The sequence below is a fragment of the Colobus angolensis genome, unplaced genomic scaffold (genome assembly GCF_000951035.1).
Source record: "Colobus angolensis palliatus isolate OR3802 unplaced genomic scaffold, Cang.pa_1.0 Scaffold8, whole genome shotgun sequence".
NCBI lineage: Eukaryota > Metazoa > Chordata > Mammalia > Primates > Cercopithecidae > Colobus > Colobus angolensis.
In genome coordinates, this window is record NW_012121820.1 from 10192607 (window position 1) to 10213877 (window position 21271).

The window sequence follows — 21271 nt, forward strand, 5'->3', positions numbered from 1 at the left end:
ATGAAAACATGTTTCTGAGGTTCACATATCTCAGGGGGAAGAACCAGTGGGGTCTGGCTGGGGGCACTGCCCAGGAAACGAAGCAGCAGAATGAGGGCAGCAAAACCAGCAGACAGAAAGGGAGGAGGTGCCTCCAGGAGTAAATACGTTTGTGGCAGGGTCATTCTTGGCAGCAGGAAAGGAGCCAAGAAGAGAAAAGTACACAGAGATACCGAAAAGGGGAAAGGGGCCTCAGATTGAAGGACTGCTGCTCTACCAGACTCTCCTCAACCGCTAAGAAAAAGACCCTTTGGTAATAAAATAAAAGTCTGCTGGAGCTGTGGGGCTGCCACAGTCCCACTGACTCCATGAGTAATGCCCCTGCCAATCACACCCTCACTGACATGCCTGGTGGCGAATGAGCTCTAGGACTTGGGGCTGGGTGCCTACCCTCCCCAGGGCTCCTCGGCTCCCATGTACCCTCTAAGAAGGACTAGCCCTGGTCAGATACAGGTGGAACATGGGGACGTGGGGGTATGAGGAACTCAGGTCAGGAAGAAAGCATCAGCTGGAGAGGGAGACCAAGCAGGGGCCGCAGGAGGGCCCAGCCCTGGGCCAGTCACTTTAAGGTGTCATCGGCGTTTTTGAACATGAGAATGGCGTTATAGATCTTCAAGGCTGGGCCCAGCTTGACGCTCATGATCTTCACAATGTCCGCCTGTGTCAGCAAAAGGAAGGCCTCGCCGTCAATCATCTGAGGGGTTGGGGGAGGGAGGTGGAAAGTGGAGAAGAAGGTGGAAAGGGTCACGGGGCAGGGGTGAAGGAAAGGGAGGGGTGCACATGGGGAATGGGGGAGGGGAGGAGGAGTAAAGGATATGCGGAAGAAAGGGAAGGAGGAGAGACGGGGAGAGAAAGGACCGGGAGAAAGGAGAAGGGAGGGAGAAAGGAAAAAAGGAAGACAGCAATGGGGACGGAGAAGGAAAGAAAGACAGCCACAGGTTTCCCCATCTTCACATACTTGTTCTCTTTCTCTCTTTCTGCTGACTGGTCTAAGGGTTAGCATATGTATTTGCAAAATGTCTTTTGAGTCCTCACAGACAGTGGCTTTTAGAAACCTGCTGTTGTTGTCCCCACATGACCTCATTGGTCAACCTTAGTGTTGCTAACAGCAAGACAAGCAGACATTGTGTGCATTCCGACATGAGGCAGTATGAAGTACACAGTATCACCTAGGAGCTTGTCTTGCCAAAAGCAGAGGTGGGCAGGGGGAGAGAGAGAGAGAAACAGAGACAGTGACAGTGAGAAATTTAACCTAAGTCTAACCCAGCCTTTGGATCTAACTTTCATTTCTTGGGAAATACAGGGGATAGAGGAACAAGTTAAGTGACACCACAAGAAAGCAACAAGACAAATCCAAAAAACCACATTCTGAAAGACTTTTAAAATGTCATTAAAAAAGGAAAAACAAAGGATGGAGGGGCTCTTCTAGAATAGAAGAAACTTAAGAGACATAAAAACCAAAACCAATTATGTGGGCCTTGTTGGATTCTGGCTCAAAAACTGCAAAGAGTATCCTAAGAACTGGGGAAACACAAATGCAGACTGGGTATTGGATGATATAAAGGAGTTACTTGCAATTTGGTAGTGGAATAACAAGATTGTGGTTATGTAAAGAAAGTCCTTAGTTTTTAGAGATGCAAAGTTATGTCCTCAGGGGTGAAATGTCATGATGTCTAAAATTTACTTAAAATTACTTCATCCAAATATAGGTGAACCAAATATGGAAAATATTGGTAACTGTTAATTCTAGCAGCTAGGTATGTGGGTAGAGTCAAGGAGGGAAGTCAGTTGTGGAGGAGGGGATGGAATGAAGAGAGCTGGGAGGCAGACCGTGGGGGTCAAGAGACTGAGCTGGGGGACGCTGTTTTTGAGGCTATGCCATCCCTCCTATGCTCGCCCCTCAAGCATCATAGCAATGAAAACACTTCTGTGTTGTTTCTTACGTGCCAGGCACTGCTCCTAAGCACCTGTCATGTATTAACTCAGTTAATCCTCACAATAACCCTATGAAGCAATACCATTATCCAGATTATACAGATGAGGAAACCAAGGCAGACAGGCTACAGAATTTGCCCAAGATATACCTTGCTTATAAGTGCTGACCTGTATTCTTAAGCACTGTGAGAGCTGGGTAGGGGTATCCTATGGACATGACTCATGCAGCTCAGGGGGCGATGCCGCCCAAGCCTGGCCCTGCCCCCCAGTTTCGCATGAGCCCTCCTCACACCTAGCTCCAGACTGCACTACAGACCCTTCCCCAATAACTAGGTGTCTTCTGCCTTGCACCTCTGTTCCCTCTACCACCCTGCCAGGAAGGCCTGCTCACTGTCAGCATGCTTCTCCCAACAGTCAGAACTGTCCACTCCTTCCGCTCTGCCTAGAGTTCACACAGCTCCACAAACTCCCCTGAATTCTCCTTCCACTCTGCCTAGAGTTCACGCAGTTCCACAAACTCCCCTGAATTCTCCTTCCACTCTGCCTAGAGTTCACACAGTTCCACAAACTCCCCCTGAGTTCTCCTTCTGCTCTGCCTAGAGTTCACGCAGTTCCACAAACTCCCGAGTTCTCCTTCTGCTCTGCCTAGAGTTCACGCAGTTCCACAAACTCCCCTGAGTTCTCCTTCTGCTCTGCCTAGAGTTCACGCAGTTCCACAAACTCCCGAGTTCTCCTTCTGCTCTGCCTAGAGTTCACGCAGTTCCACAAACTCCCATGAATTCTCCTTCCGCTCTGCCTAGAGTTCACACAGTTCCACAAACTCCCCTGAATTGTATGTATTTCTTCATTTGCCTTCCAGGAGCACCACAGGGCTGCTTACCTGACATAAGTCAGGTGCTCAGTAAATCCAGAAAGAATGAATTAAAGGATCTCCGAGGTGTGGTGACAACAGGACTGTATCTCACAGAGGCTGGCAATCTTAGAGGTTAAACGGAGGCAGGACAGAGTGCGGGAATGAACCCCATATATCTGTCCCCCCAGCAGCTCTGAGGAAACAGTTACCTGGTCCTTCCCAGTTCACTAACCAAGGAGGCTCCGAAAACTGGCACTTCTGATGGCTAAAAGCCTTCCCCCTCAAAAGAAAATGGAAAGTCTAGTAGCCAAATGCACCGATCAGATTATCTGCATTAAGCTTCCTTTCTAATGCTCTAAAATGACCCCTCAAGTGAAAAGGGGCTTCCCAGGTCTAAGACCAGGGTCTGGTGAATAAGCACATTTCCCCCCTCCTCAAAGAGTTTGCCATTCTATTCTCTCTCCAGCACCTCCTCGATGGGGAAGCACTGGAGAAACTGCTTGCCTGAGACACTGGGAGCTATGAGGGGGATGCCAAGTGGTCATCCCAGGAGGCAGCTCCCTTGGACTTGAGGAGCTCTTTTTGCTGACCCCCAGCAGATGTGTCTGTGTAGAAACATCCAGATTCAGACACCTCATGCCGGTCTGGCTCTGGTGCTCCCACCTTTTTTTTTTTTTGAGACTGAATCTTGCTCTGTCACTCAGGCTAGAGTACGGTGGCATGATGTCGGCTCACTGTAACCTTCACCTCCCGGGTTCAAGCGACTCTTCTGCCTCAGTCTCCTGAGTAGCTGGGACCAGACGTATGCGCCACCACACCCGGCTAATTTCTGTATTTTTCGTATAGACAGGGTTTCACCATGTTGGCCAGGCTGGTCTCGAACTCCTGACATCTGGGATTACAGATGTGAGCCACCATGCCCGGCCTCTGGGGCTCCCTCTTGATGGTCCCACTGAATCACAGAGCCTGGCCAGGGAGATCTCAAAGTTCAGGATATGAAGGAAAGGAACCCCTGGCAGAGTTAAGTACGGACTCTTACAGGAGTTCATTTCATTTCTTTCTTTTTTTTTTTTTTCATAGAGAGTCTTGCTCTGTGCCTAGGCTGGAGTGCAGTGGCACGATCTCAGTTCACTGCAACCTCTGTCTCCCAGGTTCAAGTGATTCTCATGCCTCAGCCTTCCGAGTAGCTGGACTACAGGCATGCACCACCATGCTCAGCTAATTTTTTTGTATTTGTCATAGAGACTGGGTTTCACCATGTAGGCCAGGCTGGTCTCAAACTCCTGACCTCAAATAATCTGCCCGCCTTGGTCTCCCAAATTGCTGGGATTACAGGAGTGAACCACCACCCCGGCCAGGATTTCAGTTCTTATCATTCAGAGAACCCACTGGTATATGGCTCCTTGTGTATTGCCTGAGATTTCTCACCCACGGTAATTGCCAAGGCCCAGGTTCCAGGTTCTTCAAAGCAAAGGCCAGAGTCTGTGATCTGGCAGTCTGAGACTAGGTAAGGGAACAATGGAATGACCTCAGAAAATCTAAGATGTTGTCTGTGTGCTGGTGGGTATGGGGAGTTTTGAGCCATATGATCAGGAAAAGGGTCATGTTCTGACCTTGAAGGTAGAGGAAGATGGATAAAATAAGTCATATAATAATCCACCCTAAGCAACAGCCTGCAGTGGTGTGGAGAGGTCCAGGGACTTTCCTAAAATTGAGGTGATCAGGATAGATCTTGAGAAAGCCACACATGGAATGTTTAACACAGGTCAAGCTAAGATTTAATCAGCACTTTCAAAACCCCACTGGGACTTCTATGCTTTCACAGCAGAAAGGTGTGGTCTACCAGGAGCCCAAGAATATGGGACATTTGGGAAGCAGGAAGCTGCCAGTATCCATCTGGCTGCACAGTTAGCAGAGCCCATCGGCCCCTCTCTGTCCTCCCCTTCCTCTGGGCTCCAGGACACCTGCACATGTAGTCTTTCACGGCCCTTACCACACTCTACCAGGAGCAACAACTTACAATTCTGTATCCCCTACCATGCAGAGAACCTTAAGAGCAGGGACCAGTTCTTATCTGCTTCAGTATCACATCACCTTATACAAGGCCAGGCACAAAGTAGACATCAATAAGTATTTGCTGATGAAATGGCTACAACAAAGATGACAAAGAGAGGACTGGACAGACTACTCTTAGAGCCACCAGTAAAGAACAACCATAAGACCATCTATGCACTTTGCTCTAATTCCTCACTCATGAAGCAACCCTCTGCTGGCTGGTCTGTGTCCCAGACAGAGAGCATCTTGATTGGTGTCCCTGAATACCCAATCATCAGTTAAGCCAGAGAGAGCCCACTCCTGGAGCATCATCCTACCTGGGGAAACTGATGACATGGGCCAGACACTGGAGATGGTGATCCTCAGATCCCGTAAAGGTCCTGCTCCCCTCCAAGACTCTATGTGATGCGGGCAGTCTACCAGTACGCCTTCTCCCTTTGGCCACTAGTTTCCTGTATCACAGACGATGCTGAACCAAGAGACACGGCAGATGTTTCTGGGAGACATAGCCCTTGTCCCAAGATGAAGAGAATGCAAAGCCAAGCGTAGGTTGGAGGATGAAACTCGGCTGGCTCTGTAGCTGGCTGAACAACTACACTTGAAGAGTGCTGACTTATGACCTGTGGTCAACCTACAGAAAGGTCTGAAACAGGGTGCCACATGGTTCTGCCTTCTCATAAAACACGTTAAGACTTGGACAAAGACACAGAAGGCTTAGTTATCAAATGTGCAAGCTGTACGAGGTTGGAAAGGCTTATTAACATCACAGATGACAAAAGCAAAATTTAAAACAGAGCTATGAAACCAACCAGATAACATTTAATAGGGTGGATGTGAAGTTTTACATTAGGTTAATTAAAAAAAAAAAATCTCAGTGGTGCAAGTACTCACTGGAAAATTTGGTTCAACTGTAGTTGACATGAAAAGCACCTAGGGGCCTTTATGAACCCCAAACTAGTGTGATGTGGCTATAATAAAGCTAGGGCAAACTTAAGTTTTGCTAACAAAAAAAAAAGGGTTCAAATCTAGGGGAAGAGAAAATAACCCTAATGTACAAGAAATTATGGTATACTCATAAAATGGAACACCAGTCAGCAATAAACTACAGGTACAGATAACAACATGGAGAAGCCTCAAAAACATGACACTGTGCAGAGACAGACCTAGAAGATAACACGCCCTATGATTCCATTTACATGAGTTCAAGAACAGGCAAAGCTCATCTATGACGCTAGAAATTAGAAAAGTGGTTGTCTTTTGGGGTGCAGACTGACAAAAAGGGGCTGAGAAAGAACTTTCTGGTATGATGGAAAGGTCTATTTCTTTTCTTTTTCTTTTTTTTTTTGCCAAGTTTTTTTTTTGTATGACTTAATACGAGAGGAAATATCTATATGTTGACTGAAGAGTTCAAGGGCAGACATGTCATAAAACCCGTGAAATTGTACTTTCAACATGTGTGCCTATCTCTCTATAGGCATTTTATCTCAATTAAAACACCTCTAGGGGAGCAGCACCCCAGCGTGTTCTATGTCGGCCAGAGGCCATAGAAAACAGGGAGTCCAGCTCTGCACACACACGAAGAGAAGATCACCAACAGAGAGGGCGAGGAAAGCACCCGGAAGAGGGAGGAGTTTGGGAGCTCCATCACACACAGCTCAAAGGAGGAAACTGGCTGTGCTGGGCCTGGATACAGACACTCTTCCAGGGCAAGAAGAGCCAACTACTTTCTTTTTTTGTTTTTTGAGACAGAGTATTGTTCTGTTGCCCACGCTGAAGTGCAGCGGTGCAATCTCGGCTCACCGCAACCTCTGCCTCCCAGGTTCAAGTGATTCTCCTGCCTCAGTCTCCCGAGTAGCTGGGACTACTGGTGCATGCCACCACACCCAGTTAATTTTATATTTTTAGTAGAGGCAGGGTTTCACCATGTTAGCCAGGCTGGTCTTGAACTCCTGACCTCAGGTGATCTGCCCAACTTGGCCTCCCAAAGTGTTGGGATTACAGGCATCAGCTACTGCACCTGGCCGACAAAGTTCTTTACTTAAGGGCAACTATGTACTAAAAGTCAAAACTGGTGTTTATTGTGTTCCCACCTTATCAGTCATTTTGTATAGGTAAAGTGATTGGATCTACATGTTCCTCCATAATATTGTTATATTATATACTAGTGATACACAGCCATATGCTACATAAAGACATTTCCGTCAATGATTCCACATTTAAAACCATGGTCCCATAAGATTATAATGGAACATATACAGAAACCTGATACATGGCCCTTGATATTGGCACTGCAGATCAAGTAGGGGAAATGACTGATATTCAGTAATAATGCTGGGACATTTGTTTTTTCATGTGAAAATATACATATAAATAAAAATACATATAACATCTAGGTTTGTGTAAGTACATTCTATAATGTTTACACAATGACAAAATTGTCTAGTGACACATTTCTAAGAATGTATCCCCATCGTTAAGCAATGCATGACTGTAATTATACCAGACATTCTAGTATGATTCATTCATCATTTCCAATGCTCACAATGGCTCTGCAAGGTAGACCTCATTATACCCACTTTATCTCTATTTTACAGACAAGAAGATGCAGGCTCAGAGACAGTAAACAGCTCAAATTGACAGAACTGGGATTTAAACCCAGACTGTCTCCAAAGCTGACATTCTTTTTTTATCTACAACTCACTACTCCTTGGCTCTTGATTTTAATGTGTGTTAGGATCCTTGCAATAAATCACAATATCTGTGTCATTCAAAATACACTTTAATTATCAGCTATATTGGATTAAAGGTTAAAAAAAGTACACTTTAATTTACTGACTACCACTTGCGAAGCTAAGTTTGGCAAGCAAATGAGTGGGTAGAGAGCAGAGGAGTGAATGGACTCCTGTCTCCAGGACGCCTCTTCCTTCCTGAAGATGATCTGAGCACACAGGGTCCCCAAGCTGGGCCACAGTCCAGACCAGATTCTTCCCAGAGACATGGATCACTCTGACTATTCTTGCCCGGTAGGGCAACACGGGTCCCTCCCTAGCTGAGGCAGCGCCAGGGAGGGCACCTGCTTCCTGCTGTCTTAAGGACACAGTGACCCTGGCTCTGTCTCCCACTCTGCACTTGCACCTTACCTCGTCTTTGAAGAGGCGTGCTTGGTCCTCACAACCTGTCAGGGTCTGAACAAAGCCGAAGACCTTGGAAACCAAAGATGACATGTTGACCAGGGGACAGAGCTTGGGCATGCAGGAGGGCTGGCCTCCAAGGCCTAGGTGCTTCTGAGCTGTGCCAATGCTGCTTTCTCTCCCCAGCCTAAAAGGATCTTAGGATTTCTATGCCAGCAGATGTGCCAAGTTGGGCCCCTTGCTTCTGAGGCCTGGGACTGAAGTCTGCCTCTCCTGTTGGATTGCTGGCTGAAAGAGCAGCACAGCCCCCACCCCCTCCGCCACGATGGGCCTACTGGAAAGTGTCTCACTGGGCAGCCGACAGATGAGCAAAAGGTAGTGCCATGAGTGGTACGAGGTTCTACCTGACCTGGGCCTTTCCACCAGGGTATGGTGAGACGGAGGAGGAGGGGAAGAGGAGGATAAAGAAGGGCCCTCATTCCTCACCTCATCGATGGTCCACTTGGCAACTGTCGAGGCTGAGATGCCCGCTACTCCTGGCAGGAGCTTGCAGTGCTGCTCCCAGCACACTGAGAGTGAGCGGTCCGGGTGGGCCGACAGGGCTGACATGAAGAGGGACCGGTGCACGACATCGGGCGTGAGTGCTGGAAAGCAGAGGCAGAGGCTGGCAGGCTGACGCTGAGGGCTAAACTGTTCCCGAAGCCCATGCATACCCACACCACTCAGGAGACTGGTTGGCAGAGTAGACAGGACCCCGGGCCCCTTCTGACAGCCTGTAGAGTCAAGAGGGTGAGCCATATCTCCTGACTCCTCACGCAGTGTTCACTCCTGCTGGTAAAGTGGCTCTCTCAAAGACTCTCAGGCCAGCTATTTGGAATGACCCTCACCCCATCTCTCTGAGGCTGCACCCCCCTAGGCCCTGCAAGGATACTCTCTTAGAGCTGCTGCAGCATCTCTAAAGACATAATTTTCTAGATGCCATGCATCAAAAGGGTCCTTAACACCCAAACAAGCTCAGCCTTGACGTCAGAAGTCTACTCCGTTTACTCTTCTTCTCATGGGTCCTTTTGGGCTACGACCAACTTTCTCAGAGCCAGGGTGATTCTGCTTCAGAATCACAGTCCCCCTGAGGAGGCTGAAGACCACCCCTCTGGCCACTGCCATTGCCTCAAGCTCCAGTTCCTCCCCTTTCTCCACCAGCCCGGTCTGCATTACTGCCTACACCAGCACTAGAGGGTGATTCCTGGCCCACTCCTCAGCTCCATGTTGCCTGTGGCTTTGCTTCCTGGTCTGCCTCTGGGATCAGTGGCCCCAACCTCCTACCTCAAGCAGCTGTACTGAGCTGATGACTGATGCTGCTCAGCTTGGCCTCCTCCTTGGTGGGGCCTGGCACTTGCCAACTTGGACTTCATCCCCTCTGGCTGCTTTGACAAACCTGGCCCCACTCACTGCTACCAGCCTTGGCTGGCCTTGTGCAATGTGGCCACTTTCCCAAGGGGTTTTCCCAGCCTCTGTCCATGGTCCAGGAGCATTGGCTCTTTATTCTCCTTGTGCTAATTCCAGATGCTCATTAGTGCAGCACCTACAAGTGCCCTCTTGTCAAAGACCCTCCCTGTTGGTCATAGATTGTCCTGCCCTCTCTCCTTGAGTGTCCGCCTTTAAGCCTGGCTCTTTCACCCCCATTCACCCACAAAGCTTCGGGGATTCCATCCCCGGCCCTACCAACCACACTTCTGTGCCACTACCTTCCTGCTGCTCTCTCTGTTCATCAGCAAAACCCTAATAATACCTGCCCATACCCCAGACAGCCCCATCTCCCTGCTCAGTCAGCTCCTCTCATGGCCCGTCTGGGGCACACCCAGCATCTCTCATGACAGCTACCACCACTAGCACCTTATCTACCTGGCCACAGGTTTGGCCTCTGGTCCACCCAGGTACTCCCTTTTTGAAACCTTGTATCTGGTCCCCTTCATACCCTGGGGTGGGGTTTGGGAGACAACACCAAGTTTGTAGGGAGCTTTTCTCCTTATCTTGCTTCCCCAGAGCACAGGGAAGAGCACAGGCCAGGAGCGCTCACCAGCAGTTAGTGTTTTATCTAACTGCAGACCATCCAGCTGCAGGTCAGACATGTCTCCTCAGACATGGCTCCTCGGTTCCTTCAGTAGTTGACACTTCCAGGCCTAAAGACTAAGCCCAGCCAAGCCCTATCCTCTCCAGGCAGCCCTTCCTATGGAAGTGTTCACCAGCAAACCCAGAGCCTAGGAATGACCAGTGGCTCCTCCGGGTGAGAGGAGAGCTAGAAAAGCAGGGGTGCCCTGCAGAAGTGAGATCTGGGAAATGGCCCCTGCTCTATCCTTGAAGTGCCTCAAGACTCTGGATGAGCCCTTCTTTGACAGCTCCGGGACATAGTCTCAGTCTTGGAAAGATGTAGCTTCCCAAAAATTCTACAGCCTAATTCCAGGATGAACACAGTAGGCAAGTGCCCTCTGGTGGTCAGAACTTGGTCCTGCAGTGGACCGGACTGTGGGTACCACAGGTGGGTACAAGTGCCCACTGCAGTTTGATCCTTAGGAGTCCTTTTTTTTTTTTTTTTTTTGAGATGGAGTCTCGCTCTGTCGCCCAAGCTGGAGCGCAGTGGCCGCATCTCAGCTCACTGCAAGCTCCGCCTCCCGGGTTTACGCCATTCTCCTGCCTCAGCCTCCCGAGTAGCTGGGACTACAGGCACCCGCCACCTCGCCCGGCTAGTTTTTTGTATTTTTAGTAGAGACGGGGTTTCACCATGTTAGCCAGGATGGTCTCGATCTCCTGACCTCGTGATCCGCCCGTCTCGGCCTCCCAAAGTGCTGGGATTACAGGCTTGAGCCACCGCGCCCGGCCTAGGAGTCCTTACTCTGAGGGTCTAGGCGTTGGCCAAGACCTCAGGTGTGAGACTGAAGAAATTGCCTCTGTTCCCGAAAAGAGGAAACAGTATGAGATGACAGCAAGAGGGAGTGAGCAAGAGACTCAGAGTAATAATACTGGCAGGGAGCTGTGCTAAGCACCTCACATGGAGCATCTCAGTTAAGCCTCTCACCACATCATACGATGGGTTCGATTATTATCAGCATTGTACAGATGAGGAAGGTGAGGCTCAGAGAGGCAGTGTCACCCACCCAAGACCTCTCAGCCTGTAAAAGGTAGTCTGACTTCAGGGCTATGCTTTTTATCACTCTGTTACTTACTGCCCAGGTTACAGAGACTGTTCTTGAAGAACTGGGACAGCTTGGGTCTTGCCAAAGGTGCATTAAACCAAGTGATTCTCAAGATCTCTTTTAGCCTTAAAACGACATGCATTCCATTCAACTGAGGCATCCCTGCTGTGCATCAGGCCCTGTACTAGTGGCTGAAGATGTAAGACGAATTCACCACCCAGGGGAGGGCTCAGTCACTATGCTCCTCCCCTTGAAGTATGTTATGGGCTGAAATGTGTCCCTGCAAAATTCATATGCTGAAGCCCTAACCCCCAGTGCCTCAGAATGGGACTGCATTTGGAGAAAGGGCCTTTAAAGAGAGATTAAGTTAAAATGAGGTCATTAGGATGGGCCCTAATCCAATTCAGTTGGTATCCTTACAAGAAAAGACACTTGGACACATCACGAGACAGCAGGAATGCTTGTGCACAGAAGAAAGACCACGTGAGAGCACAGCAAGAAGGCAGCCGTCTGCAAGCCAAGAAATCAAGCTTGCCAACACCTTGATCTTGGACTTGTGGCCTCCAGAACTGTGAAAAATAAATTTCTGTTGTTTAAGCCACCCAGTCAATGGTATTTTGTTATGGCAGCAAGCACGCTAATGCAAGGGGAGTGAGAAGTGAACTGACATTTGGGTTAGATGCTTTATGTCTCTTATACCAGCAGCACGCAGCAGGAGGAGTCAGGTCAGATCCAAGTTGGAATGCCAACTCTGCCCCTTACAAGGTGAACGACCTTGGGCAAGTGACTTCATCCTCGAGACTCACATTCCTCCTCTCGCAGAAGAACAATATACACGTTAGAGACTTGTGTGAGATTTAGACACAGTAGGTGTAAAGCACCTGGCATACTGCCTGGCCCATAGTAGATGCTCAGGAAGCAGTGGTAGTAACCACTGTTATTTCAGGTATTGACAACAGAAAGGCAGGTTTTATCCAGTTATTCAAGTGAGGAAACTGAAGCTCAAAGATGTTAAGGGACTTGCTTAAGGTCATGCAGGTAGAAAGTGACAGCTATGGCCTCCTTCCCAGGAAGCCTAGAATCAGAGAAGAGCAAGGGCATCATCCTGCTTCACGGTGAGAACCAAAGGCCCCAAGAGGCTCTGTACCCTCCCCACAGACTCACAGCAAGGCCACGGGGGACATGAGACTGGAACCCAAGGTCACTCAAGGCCCCTCCACTGTTTTTGCCACTGCTCTGTGCTCTTAGTATCTCAAATGAAGAGGCACAGCCCTCCTTCTAGCTTCTCCCACTCTGGGAAATCTGTCTCATCCCACCAATGACAGAGCACTCACTGTGAACACTCTGAAGTGGAGGACACAGGAGCAGATAAGCCAGACTTACTCTGGAAATCTTCCTGTGGAATCTTTCGATACTTCGGAGGGCGTCCAATTCTGGAGAAAGAAGGACCAGGTCCATGGCAGGGAATCAGTGTCTGGCCCAGTTCGAGAGGCTACGAGGCCCCACACCCCCAGGAAGCCCGGGCCCTGACTCCCTGGCCTCCATACCGGCCATGATGGCGAGGCTTCTTCCTTGGGGAGAAGCCTGAGAGGTTCTTCTTGCGAGCTGAGGCCTCTGAGTCAGACAGCTCTGCTTTCAGCCGGCTCTGGTTCCTCTCAGCCAGCGGGCAGCCTGAGAGGCAATGGTGAGCTGTGAACTTGCCTGTGACATGGCCAGAGCCGTCGCAACCAGGAGTGGGGCACTTCCTGGGGAAGAAGAGGCTTAAGTTGGGTTGAATCCACTGGTCCCTGCTGAGCCCTCTCCAGCCCTGGTCCCATCTGGAGAGTGTCTTGATGGACCCCAGTTGGCTGCATGCAGTAGGTGCAAAACAACCCTGAGAGTCTCTCAGCAGGAACCTTCACTTACCGGTGGTGAAAGCTGTATTTGGATGTCCTAGTGTGGGGCAGGCTCCTATAGCCGAGAGAGGGACAGCCCCCAGGGGAGGCAGAGCTGGGCTCTCTGGGTCCTAGAAGAGCAGAAAGGAGGGGGGTCCTCATGGAGTCCTAGGGGTGGGGAGTGCTGGGCAGGGAAGGAGCAGTTTCCACTGGGGAGATCAGCACTAGAAACCCACTCCCCAGGGATGAGGGCCCTGTGTCGGTTGTGACACCATTCTCTGTTACTGGATATCTGCCCCTCTCTGAGTAAGGAGGGCTTAGCTCTCATATGTTAATACTTTGCTGAAACCTGTAGACCACGCCCTCAGTCTCTGAGAGAACCCCTGGGGGAGAAGAGCCACTCAGAGCTGGTTGGGTGAAGCCATACCTTAGAAGTCACATCGGGCAGATTCATGTTACTCTCTGTTTTTTTTCTTGTTTTCATCCCCAAGACTTTGGTAACTTTTTTAAGGCTCTGCCCATGCTTGGAGAACATTCAAAAAGGATCAACACCCCATGTGAGACAAACACAGTTGCAGCAGGGAAATAAGGAAGGGGAATCCTAAGGGTGAAAATGGGGCTGAGCAGCCCAGTGACCTGAACTCTAATCCCTGCCACACAGACAAAGAGAATTTACTTTAGGAAGCCAGCATGTCCTTAGCAAACACAGTGCATGCTCAGTGTGGCTCTGCTAGATGCTGAGAGAAATCCCTGAGTGCCTGACCACCTCTGAAGCACATGCTACCAAGTGAGCTCTCGCCCCTTTGCACCTCAACACCCCAAACCCCGACAACTGGGGTAGCCAGAAGCACTGCTTAGTGTAGCATACAGTCCGGGGGTGGGGTGGATGGGGGATTCCGAAACTCATGGTAGGCGTCAGAGCTCTCTGTGTCATATTTGGGCATGGGTTGTCAGAGCTCTGTAGGCAAACTACAGGACTGTCAGAACCTGGGGGGAAAGGAAAAGATCAGAGTGCCCTAGGGGTACACACGGAGAGGAGGCTGCAGGGGATGTCCTGTCTTGGAGCACCAGCCGGCAGGGTGGATGTCTGGGTGGTCAGCGTCGATCCAGAAATCATAGCCATGACTCCAGCCATCAAAGTGGATCTGGGGAGGAAAGGCTCTTGGAAGTCAGGCGTTTCTCATGGAGCCCAGCTCAGCCAGGAAGTCCTCTCCCCAACCCTGGGACCCGTCAGAAGCTAGATCCTGGATTGGAAGAACCAAGGGGCCAACCCTGCAATAATCAGTCTTGGCCACCACATTTTCCAAGGGCATCACTCATCAAGTTACTGGCATCTCCCACTGGCAGTCCTTGGGTGGGACGAGGATTATTAGGCCCATTTTACAGATGAGGTAAGGCTTAGGGAGGGAAAATGACTTGTCCAAGCCCACAAAAATAAGTCACAGATGAGGCAAGAATGAGATTCAAGATCTTTGGCTTCATCTCTCTCATGCCATGATGCCCTTGACCTCTAAGCAGTCTACAGAATTCCTGCCCAACTGGCCTGTCCACTTCCCAGCCCTAGGGTCCCAGAGCCACCTTTATCCGATGGTCCTCCACATCCTCCACGCTGGCCACACGAATCAGGGCTGGGTTCCTGCGGTCCACAGCCTCCAGCTTCATGTTGACCAGGAAGCTGTGAGGGGGTCGCTGCAGAGGGGACAGCTTCCTTCAGGCCAAGGCCCAGCTCAGCAGAGCTGAGGTCCCACAGAGGGAGCCCAAATGCTGTGCCTGGGGAAACTGGGGCTTGCCCAAAGGAGAAAACTAGTGCCCCAGCCTGGCTAGTTGAGTGCTCCATGTCTTTCTGAGCTCAGCTCTGGGGGCAGGGAGCACTGACTCACCACCTTGAAGGCCCAAGCGGGGACAGCAGAGGCCCCAGTTTCTTCCAGATATTTCTCCCAACAGAAGTTATCAGGGTCTGGGTAGTCTGGAGGAGAGGATGACAGCAATGTCTAGCCACCCAGGTGTACTGGGGAAGCCCTCTGCCCCCAAGCAGGACTAGGAACATGGAAGGGACAGAGGCCCTTGGAGTAGAATCTCCCCCACCATCACCACAGCCAGCTCCTTGCACTGGGCTCCTCAGGCAGATGGGTGCTAGTAGAACCAAGCACAGCACCACCCTAATAGTTTACAGGGCTGTCTGGGAACCCTGACTCCTGTCACTCTTGGCCTGTTGCTCCCACCCCAGACCCATTTGAATCTCTATTGTATTTGGGCCAATGCAATACTTCCAGGAGGAAGGACTCATTTTCTTTACTTCTGATTCCGTTTCCTTGCTGAGATGGTCATGTAACTTTCTTCCCCTAAACCCCAATGGAGTCAGGGTTTGACAGGAGTCTCCTAAAATCAAAGGGTTCTCAACTCCCAGGCCAAGAAGCTGAGGCTTCAGGACATGTCCGTTCTCTCACCCTGACCCTAGAGAGCCAGCTACCGAGGCACTACTGGTAGGCAGTCAGTGGAGAGGGAAGTAGAGCCAGGCTTAGGGAAGGGGACTTGCTCAGGCTGCAGGGTCACCTTGTGGAGGGGTGAGGGGCTTTCCTTGCTTCTGGCACCAGCCCACTGGGTGGATGTAGGGGCTGCTGGGATCACACCTGAAATCCAAGAACATGTCACTGTCCCAAGAGCAACTTGAGGCCCTGAGCCTGCCACCCTCTGACAGCATGGCTCAGGCCTCACCCTCATCTACTTCTTAGTGAGAGGGAGACAGATGGCAATGACAAAGTTAGAAAATTGCAACATGAATTACAAACTCTACCATCACCATGATATCTAAGGGAAAATCATGAATCATAGGGGTTTGCTCATCTTAACCATGGTATTTTTAGATGAAACATTTAATATTGAGCTATATTTCTTACAATAAAACTCAATTCAATTATCTTCCAACCCGAGGAAGATCCGAATGTCAGAACTGGACTGAGTGGGGCTACATGGTACCTGAGATATGAAAGCAGTTGCCCCCTGCCATCCCCTCGCCCCCTGAGACCACGTCTGGGCCCTCCCACTACCAGTAGTCATAAGTATCATCCCAGTTGTCGAAGTGCACCAGGAAGCGGCTGTCCACCACATCGGTCACACTGGCCACGCAGACAAGGGAGGGGTTCATGCGGTCAACAGCCTCCAGCTTCATGCCCACCTGGAAGCCCAGGGGTGGGGGACTCTAGGGGAAAAAGAGGGGCTGCCATGGCCAGGGCCAAGCTGGCTAGCACCAGCCCCAAGCCCATTGGCAAACAAAGGAATAGGTTCTCTAGGAAAGCCTGGGGTGTGGGCAGTGAGAAAGGAAGGAGAAATAAGCTGGGAAAGAGGGCCCTCCAGGGCAGAATTATAACCTGAGCCCTGAGGCGCTCAGGAACCTCTGGTCTCCAAGGTGCACTCAGAGGCCTGGCTTGTGCCAGAAGGTAAGTGCCTGGAAGGAGGCTATGCATTCGCCCAAAGAACCTGGCAAATCAAGTATAAATCTTCCCTACCCAGACAATCCCTCCCAGCTTGTCCTGAGGCAGTTGTGGCAATAGTGGGGTGACTGGGAAGAAACAGTGGACATCTATGGCACAGAGGCAGGCGGGGAACCAGTATAAACTGAGTACCTGCCATGTAAGCTTCAAAAGACATCACCTCCCTGGACCTTTACAACAACCCTATTCCCATTTAAGAAGTTAAATTACTTGGCCCAGAACACAATGCTAGTCAATAGTGGGGCCACTATTTAAACAGTTTGGATTAGAAGTCGGCATTTGTTGTCACAACAGCAGATGGGACCCCACCTGTCACCTGGGAACTTGCAAGTATGAACTCTGGGGCTGGACTGGGGTTGGGGAGTAACTGTCTCTGCCTGAAGAGCATGGTGGAGTCCCGGGCCCATGGGGACTCTAGACATTCAATATGGTTGTTTTTTTTTTTTAGACACAGGGTCTCACTCTGTCGCCCAGGCTGGGGTGCAGTGGTACAATCACAGCTTGCTGCAGCCTCGAATTCTTGGGCTCAAACAATCCTCCCACCTCAGCTAGCTACTGTAGTAGCTAGGACTACAGGCACGTGCCACCATGCCCAGCTAATTTAGTGACATTTTTAATATAGATAGGGTCTCACCATGTTGCCTGCGCTGGTCTCAAACTCCTGGGCTCAAGTGATCCTCCTGCCTCAGCCTCCCAAAGTACTGGAATTACAGGTGTGAGCCACCGCACCCAGCCAATATGATTTATATATATATATATATATATACACACACACATTTTTCTTTTTTGAGATGGAGTTTTGTACTTGTTGCTGAGACCGGAGAGCAATGGCGCGATCTTGGCTCACTGCAACTTCCACCTCCCAGGTTCAAGCGATTCTCCTGCCTCAGCCTCCTGAGTAGCTGGGATTACAGATGCCCAACACCACGCCCAGCTCATTTTTTCTATTTTTAGTAGAGACGGGGTTTCACCATGTTGGCCAGGCTGGTGTTGAACTCCTGACCTCAGGTGATCCACCCGCCTCGGTCTCCCAAAGTGCTGGGATTACAGGTGTGAGCCACCGCGCCCGACCCAGTATAATATTTTTAATGGGGGCTACCTATATATCCTAGGCCTTTTGGTTGGGATTATGTGAGATAACTGCTGGATAAGCTGCCAGCTGCCTTGAACAGAGGAAAGGACAAGGGATGAATTGTTGGAAATAAATGGAGGAATCTCAATGTTGGGCAAAAGGAAGAAAAAAGAAGCTCCCACAATAGAGGCATTGACCTTACACCAAAGAACTGCAGAGCAAACCAAAGCAAGAATACATGAGCAATGATATCTCAGGGCTCAGACTAGGGTAGTGGGTCAGGGGCTCCAAGGGGATGTGAGGACAGGATATCTGCAGTAGTGAAGGAGGGAGGGAAGTCGGGAAAAACCTATAACCAGCTTCCCATCTCTGGCCCTGGACCCTGCCCAGCTGTGCCCCTCCCCATCTGATATGAGAGATCAGAACAAAGCTGAGAGAACCAGTAGATTAACTTCCTTCTGATGAGTCAGATACCCTGGGCCAGCTGCAGTGACTCTGGGACTTCGGGGTGACATCCATTCTCACTCAGGGGCACTCACGTGGCTCTGGCTCACAAACAGGTGCTTGGGGGCAGCCTGAGCTCTTGTGCTGCGCAGGTACTGGCTCCAGCTGAACTCCTCCTCCTTGTAACCTAGGCCCCTCGAGGGGGATGAACAGAGCGCCGTGCAGAGTCTGGACCACCCTCCCCCAGCCCTCAAGAACTTGCCCAGGGATCCCCCACTACTGAAGCAGGACATTGAGTGGACACTCAAACGGCAAGCGCAAAGCAGAAGTCCTAGGGCTTCTGGTCAACTTGGCCCCAGGGCAGAGTCATCAGGATGAGATGAAGAGAGGCTGACTTTGGAACAGAGTACAGGGTCAGAAAACAAGAGTTGGAAGCCAGGGGACCCAAGGGGAAGAAGCAAAAGGTCTGAGGACTCACTGCCTCACTGTGACCAACCCAGCTAGGCCTTACCTTTGGGAGGCTGCAGCTTGTGCCCCGTCTTCTCAAACCAGCCAGCAGGGTGAATGTCAGGGGAGTTGGCATTGACCCAGAAGTCATGGCACTCAGAATACCCATCAAAGTGCAGGCGTAGGCGATAGCCACATACCTGGCCCCATGAGGGGAATCAGGGACCCCAATGTCAGGAGATGCCCCACTCCCCATCTCCCTCACCTCTCCTGGACCAGTCTGGTGGTCTCAGAAGCTCTAATGCTAGCAGGTTCCCCACCCCCACCTTTCTTTCCTCCCAGGTGTACCCCATCCTGTACTATTCTGCAGTGAGGACAATTCATGTACTCACGAGCCCTGAGTTCTGGATACAAGGGAAGTGGACCCTATGAGAGTCTCCTGCCCTTTTGAGCCCTGGACAGAATTCTGAGGGCAGCCACCAAGGCTCAGGACTGCTGAGGGCTCCTGATGACTGTTCCCTCTGTTACCTTCTCTCACTGCTCCCCACTCACACTCTGCTTCCAGTCTTGCTGAGCTAATAGCAATTCCTTGAAGGTAGCAGTCTGTTCCATGCCCCAGGGCTTTTGCCCACTTTGCTCCTTCTGCCTGGAGCTCCCTCCTTATTCACAACTTATCTCTCAAGACTCTGCAAAGGAGGCCCTTCCTCTATGCTTTTCCTGCTCCTCAGACAGATCTGACCCAGCTGTGCCTCCCAGCTCAAGTCTGTTGCCACCCCCATGGCATGTCACTGACATGTTTATTTGGCTGATTCCCCAGACAACTGTGAGCTCCTAGAGGACAAGGACTTTGTTTGACTCATGCCAACATCCCTGGCCCTCGGGATCTCCTCAAGCTCCCCCAGAGTGGACAGTATACATTCATCCAGTAATAGGACTGTCCCATGACACTCCATGTGGTTTTTTTCTTTTAAGCTTTCTACGTATTCCAACTTAATCCCCTACTAGATTGTGTGTGCTCTGAGGCGAGGGAGGTGTCTCCTTCTATGTCCCCAGCAAGATCCATCAATCTACACTGAGAGACATCATCAGAAAGGTGGTACCAAGCCCCAGCTCACCTCAGCCACAGTGAGGATGAAGTACATGGACGGGTGTTGAGGGTCAATGCCTTCCAACTTCATGCCCAGTTTGAAGCCATTCTTGTTGTGAGTGACTGCCTGGGACTGTCAACGCACAGAGTGGAGAGGACCCAGCTTCCATCCAGCCTTATCCTTGCCTAGTGGGCTTGGGGTGAAGGAGCTGCCTTTAGGCCCCACCCGCCTGGTATTTCCAAAGGGGCAACTTATTTGGGGATTGTTACTTCAGGGATCTAGAGAGAGAGAGAATATGTCCCAGGTCCCTTGAAAAATGTGGGTGAGTCAGGACTGAACTCACCAAGGGCTCCCTCTCACCAAAGTCATGGAAAGATCAATGCTGAATTGAGTAGAAGTCACCAGAATTCAAAAGACTGCAGGCCCAGTGATGGGTGAGCCTAGCTTCTTCTCTATTTCTTCCCACCCTGCCAGCCCCTTATGGTGGGCCCTTTTCCACTCTGGGCCCCTAAACAGTCTCTCCCTTTCCATTCTGCCAGTCCACTGAGGCATGCCTGACACAGAAAACGCCAGAAGGCCTAAGTTTGGTGGTGTGTCCCTGGACTGGGAAGATAAGCTCTTCCTAGGGGAAAATTGTCCAACTCACGTCCTGGAAGAGGCTGACTGGAGCAGTAATGGCCTTCTGCTCCTCTAGGTAGGATTCCCACGACCAGCCTTCCTTCTTCTCACCTGTTGCTGTGGAAAGGGGACAGACAGGCTAACTCCTGGGCTGCTCCTGATGTATGACTTTCTTCAGCTTCCCCTGACCAAGCTCTACCTTCATCCCCAAAACAAACCTTTGTCTGTGTTCACATGTACCCTCTGGTCCCACCCACCATGATGGTGCCAGACACAGGGGGCTGGGGGAAGGCTCGGTTTCAAGTGAGGCTACACCAAATTCTGCCCGTCACTTCCCCTCTACCCCCTCAGGCCACTTTCAGCAGAACTACTCTGGATCATTCAGCAACTGACTGAAGTTTCAAAGTCCCAGCCACAGAGGGACCTTGTCCTCTGACATGACAAAGCTGAGTGACAAGTCGTGTGCCAGAGAACTCAGTCATAATGCCATCTAAACTCACAAGGAAAGGAGAGGAAAAAAAGAAATGAGAGGGAAAACATGAAAATAGGAAGAAGTGGAAGAGCTGGGAGAAATAAGAAACATGGTTGGGCATGGTGGTTCATGGCTGTAATCCCAGCACTTTGGGAGGCTGAGGTAGGTGAATCACTTTGAGGTCAGGAGTTTGAGACCAGCCTGGACAACATGGTGAAACCCCGTCTCCACTAAAAATACAAAAATTAGTTGGGCGTGGTGGTACATGCCTGTAATCCCACCTACTCGGGAGGCTGAGGCAGGAGAATTGCTTGAACCTGGGAGGCAGAAATTGCAGTGAGCCGAGATCGCACCACTGCACTCCTGCCTGGGCAATAGGGCGAGACTCCATCTCAAAAAACAAACAAAAAAGGCCGGGCGCGGTGGCTCAAGCCTGTAATCCCAGCACTTTGGGAGGCTGAGATGGGCAGACCACGAGGTCACAAGATCAAGACCATCCTGGCTAACACGGTGAAACCCCGTCTCTACGAAAAAATACAAAAAACTAGCTGGGCGAGGTGG

General features: G+C 50.5%; 1 protein-coding gene across 3 annotated transcripts in view; it reads right to left on the reverse strand.

The window, feature by feature from the left end:
* Nucleotides 1–598: 598 nt before the first annotated feature.
* Nucleotides 599–21271, reverse strand: part of L3MBTL1 (l(3)mbt-like 1 (Drosophila)) — a 42419-nt gene continuing 21746 nt past the window's right edge. For 2 of the 3 annotated variants that reach the window (XM_011929035.1, XM_011929033.1), the window contains 15 exons: nt 20267–20355; nt 19648–19752; nt 18597–18732; nt 18181–18272; nt 16126–16277; nt 15632–15708; nt 14959–15044; nt 14657–14767; nt 14109–14223; nt 13110–13209; nt 12752–12949; nt 12588–12637; nt 8500–8657; nt 8018–8085; nt 6939–7897 (listed from right to left, as the gene is read on the reverse strand). In XM_011929035.1, coding sequence (XP_011784425.1) covers nt 7711–7897; nt 8018–8085; nt 8500–8657; nt 12588–12637; nt 12752–12949; nt 13110–13209; nt 14109–14223; nt 14657–14767; nt 14959–15044; nt 15632–15708; nt 16126–16277; nt 18181–18272; nt 18597–18732; nt 19648–19752; nt 20267–20355 — 1724 coding nt within the window. In that variant the 3' untranslated portion in view covers nt 6939–7710. Of the gene's footprint in view, nt 734–6938; nt 7898–8017; nt 8086–8499; nt 8658–12587; nt 12638–12751; nt 12950–13109; nt 13210–14108; nt 14224–14656; nt 14768–14958; nt 15045–15631; nt 15709–16125; nt 16278–18180; nt 18273–18596; nt 18733–19647; nt 19753–20266; nt 20356–21271 lie in introns of those variants that run through there. The other variant, XM_011929034.1, reaches the window with a different exon arrangement.